This window comes from Kryptolebias marmoratus, linkage group LG3 (assembly GCF_001649575.2).
Source record: "Kryptolebias marmoratus isolate JLee-2015 linkage group LG3, ASM164957v2, whole genome shotgun sequence".
NCBI classification, from domain to species: domain Eukaryota; kingdom Metazoa; phylum Chordata; class Actinopteri; order Cyprinodontiformes; family Rivulidae; genus Kryptolebias; species Kryptolebias marmoratus.
In genome coordinates, this window is record NC_051432.1 from 1,360,309 (window position 1) to 1,366,944 (window position 6,636).

General features: G+C 42.0%; 1 protein-coding gene and 1 long non-coding RNA gene across 3 annotated transcripts in view; both read right to left on the reverse strand.

Annotated features, from left to right (window-relative positions):
* Positions 1–2,824, reverse strand: part of lgsn (lengsin, lens protein with glutamine synthetase domain) — an 8,348-nt gene extending 5,524 nt beyond the window's left edge. The window contains exon 1 of one of the 2 annotated variants that reach the window (XM_037974848.1): positions 1,932–2,824. In XM_037974848.1, coding sequence (XP_037830776.1) covers positions 1,932–1,985 — 54 coding nt within the window. In that variant the 5' untranslated portion in view covers positions 1,986–2,824. The remainder of the gene's footprint in view (positions 1–1,931) is intronic. The other variant, XM_025009555.2, reaches the window with a different exon arrangement.
* Positions 2,825–3,316: 492 nt separating this feature from the next.
* LOC119616896 overlaps positions 3,317–6,636 on the reverse strand; it is a 9,947-nt gene continuing 6,627 nt past the window's right edge. The window contains exon 2 of the long non-coding RNA XR_005232973.1: positions 3,317–5,493. This is a non-coding gene — a long non-coding RNA (uncharacterized LOC119616896). The remainder of the gene's footprint in view (positions 5,494–6,636) is intronic.

Genomic DNA, 6,636 nt, shown 5'->3' on the forward strand with positions numbered 1-6,636 from the left:
TGAACAAGTGGAATGGATTTGATAACGACGCACCAAAGAGGATCTCTACCTTACACTGTAAAGAAAAAGAAAACTGACAGATTTATGATCATATATTTGAGTTAATAACTAAATAATATATGGTTATTTATTTAAATTCATATTCTGGCCACATTATATTGAATTTTTGTAAAAAAAAATAAAATATATATATATATTTTTTTTTTTAACACCAAAATTATTTAGGGGGGCTTGAAAACAGGCCTAGTGACGCCACTGGCCATAAGCCTAACATGAACAAAGTCTTCCTCCTCTTCCTCCACACTTTGTGCTCTTTGACTGATGTCACAGCTCATAAGGTCCCAACTATTGATAACTATTAGACAGAACATCACTTCAAAGTTGATTGAACTATCCCTGTAAAGTAGTATCTCACTGGGTTATTGTAATAACGACTGAATCTGGTTTGTTATTGGATTAGCAATCACTTCAGGGTGTCGGATTAGGACAGCAAATATCCATGTTCAGGTGAGTTAATGAATGAGAAAACGTCCAGGTCCAGAATTGAGTCGAACTCACCTTTAATTGGGCATTGATGCTCCTTCATACATATATGGGAATGAAGGTGTGTGTGTGTGTGGTTTTCTCTATTGATGCACACGAATGAGAAAATATAATAAGCACGTCCGTGTTAATAGTCAAACTGCTCAATGCTCAGATCTGTATGAAATATACCAAAGCAGCCACCTAGTGGCAAAAAAGAAGTACTATATATGTAGAACACCTCGATAAAGAAAGTAAACTAGAAGGCTGAAAACAAATGATTAACAGTCTTTTGTACAATTATGACTAGTTGATGGATGCCACTTGCAAGGGAGTCTCAAGTATCTGTCAAGGTGGGCACAGAACAGGCCAATGTAGGCAAGCAAGCTGTGCACACAAAAATAGGCCATGATTTTCAAAAAGTGTTCTTTCAAAACAGCCAAATGATTCGTCACAAAAATTCAGAATTCAGTAAGACTGCAGCTGAAAATTCACCTATTTTTTTGGCAATTTTGAATCACCAACTAGTCTCCAACAGTCACAGGCAGAAGAGGGTCTGTCTTAAGACCTTGTCTGTACCACTCTAGATATTTTTTAACTGTATCTTATTGTTTTTCCATCCACTCAATACAAGAAAAAAAGCTCCAATACTCCTGTTGTGCCACCAGGTGGCGAGAACATTCCCATTAATGTCAAATCAAAATACAGGGAAAGAGCACTCTTAACTTGGCTAAAAGTCCTTTCAAAATCTTTTTTGGATGGATTTACAATTTCCCGTTATTTACCTTTTCAATACACAATCAAAGTTTAATGGTAACAGGCTCAGGGTAAAGTGAGACCGATGCAGAAGAACGTGTAAGAACGGCTTAAAACCCTTACAATGATGCACAAATGAAATCAGGTCAGAGATCAATCACATATGCATAACTATCCTGCTGTTGAATATAAGGATGTTTTGAGAAAATCTGTAAACATTTGTTTTTCCTGCTTATTTTTTACATGTATAGTTTTGACCACAACTGATAGCGAAAATATTCAAGAGTCATTGGACAGTCTGGTTCCTGGGTCTGTGGTTTTTATCTGTATGTACGATGCAGGTGTCAGCCAATAAATTTGCTGAAGCCATACAAAATATTTAGATCATTAGGACTGAAGCTGAAGTTATCATCATCCCTGATGAGGCCCACTACTGTTGTGTTATCTGCATAATGTACACTTTGGTTCATGGTGGACCCTCCCCATTCATGGGTCATCAGGGTGATCAACAGTGGACTCAGGACACAGCCCTGAGAAGAAGCAGGGCTCAGGGTGATGATGCTGGAGATGTACAAACTGGGGTCTGTTTGTGAGAAAGTCCATCAACCAGTAACACATGGGGGTTTTGAAGCCCAGGGGCCCAGTTTGCTCACCATGTGCTGTAGAATAATGGTGTTAAAGGCTGATGTGAAGTCCACAAAATACATTCGCACATGGGTGTTCTTCTCCTCCCAATGCTGTAGGATCAGATGGAAGGTAGTGGCGATGGCATCCTCTGTGATGTGATGTGTGTTGTAAGCAAACTGGAACGGGTCGAATGTGGAGGGAAGTTTGGATATTAAAAAGGTGAATCAAAGTCAAATCTCAAAAGAATTGAAATTTCATGAATGTTATTTAGTCAAACATCCACACAACATTCCAGGGACTCATTATCAGTTTTACAAAATAGTCAAAAGGCGAGCAACTCAACGACAGACTCAGGAGACAGAATAAAGTAAATGATTTCATTTAACAGTGAGGGGAGGGGAGTGGGTCGGGATCTGCAAAGGAGGATTGGAGGTGAGTATTTTGTTTGCCAGTGAGAAGGTTGCAGACAGAATGTAGACAGGGAGTGGGTCTTACAGAATAGTGAGAAGGACTGGACTCTGAGGAGAAGGTCCGGGTTCCAGTGGTGGGTAATCTTCGGTAAATGGAGCTCAGGTAGGTGGGTTCCAGGATTGGTCGGAGGCAGACAGGCATTGAAGCGGATCAGAACAGGTAAGTGGTTCTCAGGTAAGTTCATCAGCAGGAATATCGTTAGCAGGAAGTTTCAAAGGGAGGAACTCTGAACATGCACAGGAAACAAACAGGTTAACCAGATTCAGGTACACAAAAACTCACTAGTGGCCGAGATTCATTAACACAGGTAAGCGATGCTTCAGCATTGATCTGATCCTCTACTCTGCCTTAAGAACCCCGAGAGTAGATGATCTTGATCCGCTGCAGCTGTGGATGATTAAGCTGCCAACCAATCAGGGAACAGGAGGGAGCAAACAGGAAGCAGCATGGCAGAATACCACACCCATTTTTCTGACCTAAAACTTAAATGTATATATATATATATATATATATATATATATATATATATACACACATACACACACACACACACACACACTTATACTTTTTGGGTGGCACAGTGGGATAGTTGTTAGAGCTGTCACCTCCCAGCAAGAAAGTTGCAGGATCTCTTCCTGACCTGGGGTCTTTCTGGGTGGAGTTTGCATGTTCTCCCTGTGCTCACCTAAGTTCACTCCGGGGACTCCGGTTTCCTCCCACAGACCAAAAACATGCATGATGTGATTGTGGCGACACTAAGGTATAACTCTGATACTCTGCTCCTCACAGCAGGGTAACCAGAAGTCGTCAACAACACCACCTTGGGAATTGCACCCAAGGAAATAGATTGCCAGTAGGCACTCAAGGTTCGTGACCAAAGAGAACAAGACTTTTCCAAAAGTTAATTACATTTTATTGTTTCATGTTTGTTTTTTTAAAAAAAGAGACAATCAAAACATAAGGAACCACAATAGGAAGGGAAGTGCACAGTACTGAGGCCTACCAGCAGGGGGAGGGTGGTCCAAATGGGAACTGGTTCCTAAAGTAAATTAATAAATCCAAAATAAATCACCCCAAACACTTGTGAACAGGCATGCAGTCGTGAAGAAATCCCAACAGCAGCCACTCGCACAACACACAGGTCCAGTCTCCCTGGAGGCCCCTCCCACTACCTTCAGCTCTCAGCCTGGAGACAAAAGGGTGGGGTTAAACAAGCAAATACAAAAAAACAAATACTACAATTTAAACTTGGCCAAAGACTAAAATGAGGTTACCTCCAACATAACCAATTAAAAACATCAATACTTTAATAGAATAATCTAAAAGAACCCAAGGCTGCTACTTACAGCAAAGCTGGAGGCCACACCAAGCAATAGAATGCTCCAAAGTAACAAATTAAACAAAGCAGTTACAAAAATAAAACAGTCAGCTGATGAAACAAGGTAAACTAAACAAAAAATGAAACCAAGCAGTGAAACAAAACAGCAGGGTCTCCAGCGAGCTGCAGCAGTATAAGAGCAGAGCTGGATGCCTCCACCCCAACCAGAGAATCCTTCCCGGCCCACAGCGGGAGGATCAGCTTGCCAATATGTTCTATTTTACGTTAAACTGCACTGGGGAGGGTGAATTGCAGCCACACCCCAGTACCAAGCAGGAGACTTCCAGTGATTTTGATGTTTGAGTTTTAGACCTGCACACTACACAAGCGACCTTCCCAATGATGTGCAACCAAATGCCAGCAGAAGGCAACCAGGTAAGAGCGTCTCCCTTTATACTCTCCACCCATCATGAGGTGATTAGGTGCCAGGTGTTTTGAATATTGGGGCAGGCTTCTTCCTGCTACTTTAGGATAATTGTTAACTCTTAAATTGTCCCTAGGTGTGAGTGAGATTGATTGGTTGTTTGTCTCGTTTGTCCCTGTGATGGCCTTGCAACCTGTCCCTCACCTCTCGCACAGTGACTGCTGGAGACAGGCACCAGCTCCTTGTGTCCCGGAATGGAGAAGTGGGTAAAGAAAATGGATGGATGAATATATACATTTTTTTTATTATTATTTTACAATAAGCATATATTATGATTTTCTTTCAGTTGATGCTGGTTTCAAAACAACAATCAGCTTTCAGTGATTCTTCACTAGCCTGTCAAAGCACTTGATTATGTTAGGGTCAGTGCTACAAGACAGTAGCTGTTGAGACTTGAGGCTATGGTTTTCTCAGTCACGGTATGATCTCTTAAAACATATTGGAACAACAGCCTGTCTCATCAAGATGTTAAATATGTCTGTAAGTACCTGACCAGCTGGTCAGCACAGTCCCTGAGCACCCAGCCTGGAGTGTTTTCAGAGTCGGCTGAGGTTGGCTCTTACTGTTCTGAGTGCTACTGTGTCACCTTATTTTCTCATGCACCTCCTAGTTATCCAGGGTTTCACACTGACCCGTGTCTTGATGGTCCTGTAGACAAAAACATCCTCCATACATTTTTTTTAATATATGCAGACACAGACTTGACATACTCCTTTAGATTTGTTTGTAGATTGTCTGCAGCAGCTACCTTGAACATATCCCAATCTGGGCACTCAAATCAGACCCTCACCTGCTTCACAGTAAGTTTTTCTCTTTTTCTCTTGTAGGTTAAGCATTTGTCTACTCTCTGCCTTACTTTTGAGTTAATTTCACTATTTGCAGCTGAGAGCTTCCAGTGAGTGTGGTGGCTGATGGAGTCTCCTTCTGTGTGCAGTGATGACTATGTTTCGACTGGGTGTAAGTTCATCATTGTGTCTAAGTGTGCTGCACTGGTGTTTGGTGTTGTCCACTTGCCTTTATAATACGCCTCTTCACTGGTAAGCCTCAGATGGCCCTGGATCTCCACACCATTGGATTTTTTAATTTGAACTTTTAACTGCTTTTAAAAGTTAATGGAATATTGGAACATAAGTTTTCTGCAGGTCCTCCAAAATAACACGTTAGGTTATTTGGTAACTCAAAATCATCCCTAAGTGTGAGTGAGACTGTAAATGGTTGTTTGTCTCTATGTGTGTCTGTGATAGAAATGTGACCTGTTCACGATGTCCACCACCTCTCACACAGTGCTGGAGAAAGACACCAGGCCCCCCGCAACCTATAAAGGAAAAAAATGGTTAAAGACAATGAATGGATAGACAGATGGACAAGTATGTTAATTTAAAACATTATAAAAATAATACAATCCATAAAAATGTTTCCTTGTGTGAAAATTCCCAGGGTGGTGCTGGGTTTTTTAAATTTACTTAAAGGTTTTGATCAATCAACCTAATCCTCGTTTTTTTGGAATTGTTTTGGTCAGATGGGCAGTCGCCATCATGAACTAACCACCACAGCACCACCACCACGCCTGTATTCTGATATCAGCATCACAAAAAGATGGTCAGCAGAGCCAAGGTGGGGGCCAGGTGTTGCCTTAATACCTCCTTGATGTTAGAGTAGGCTAGTTCTGAAGGGTTTTAAAAAAAACTGGGGGAGAACTGATTTCATATTTGCTTGATTAAAGTCCCCAGCTATGATGAAAATGCCCTCTGGATGTTTAGATTGCAATTTACTAATTATTCAATAGGGAATGTTTGATGTCCCCTTGGTGTTTGCAGCGGTGGGAAGAACACTGCTGAGATGATCACAACAATAAATTCCCTGGTAGAATGGCCTGCATAACAGTGAGAAGCTTAATGTCTGAAATGAGGTCAACATTATTACTCAACCTTTTTATGTAAATGAACACCCCACCATCTCAGGATTTACTGATAAGAGTGACTTTAAGGAACCAGCGTTCTCCACAGGTTGACTTTTAGCTTTTGTGTTAGCCCTGATCCTGTCATCATTAAATTTGGTTGTGTTCTGAGAAGAAATTGTATTAACAAAACTATGCCAAGGGAGGGGGGAGCTACAATTTTTATAATAGACTCTTATATTAATATTAGATTATATTTCTGTATTTTGGACACAGTGTTCCCTCGCCCGGACGAGGGTCATCGGGGCCCCACTCTGGAGCCAGGTCTGGAGGTGGGGCACGTTGGCGAGCTCCTGGTGGTCAGGCTTTCACCCATGGAGCCCAGCCGGGCACAGCCCGAAGAGGATACGTGGGTCCCCCTTCCCATGGGCTCACCACCTATAGGAGGGGCCAAAGGGGTCGGGTGCAATGTGAGATGGGTGGTGGCCGAAGGCGGGGACCTTGGCGGTCTGATCCTCGGCTACAGAAGCTGGCTCTAGGGACGTGGAATGTCACCTCTCT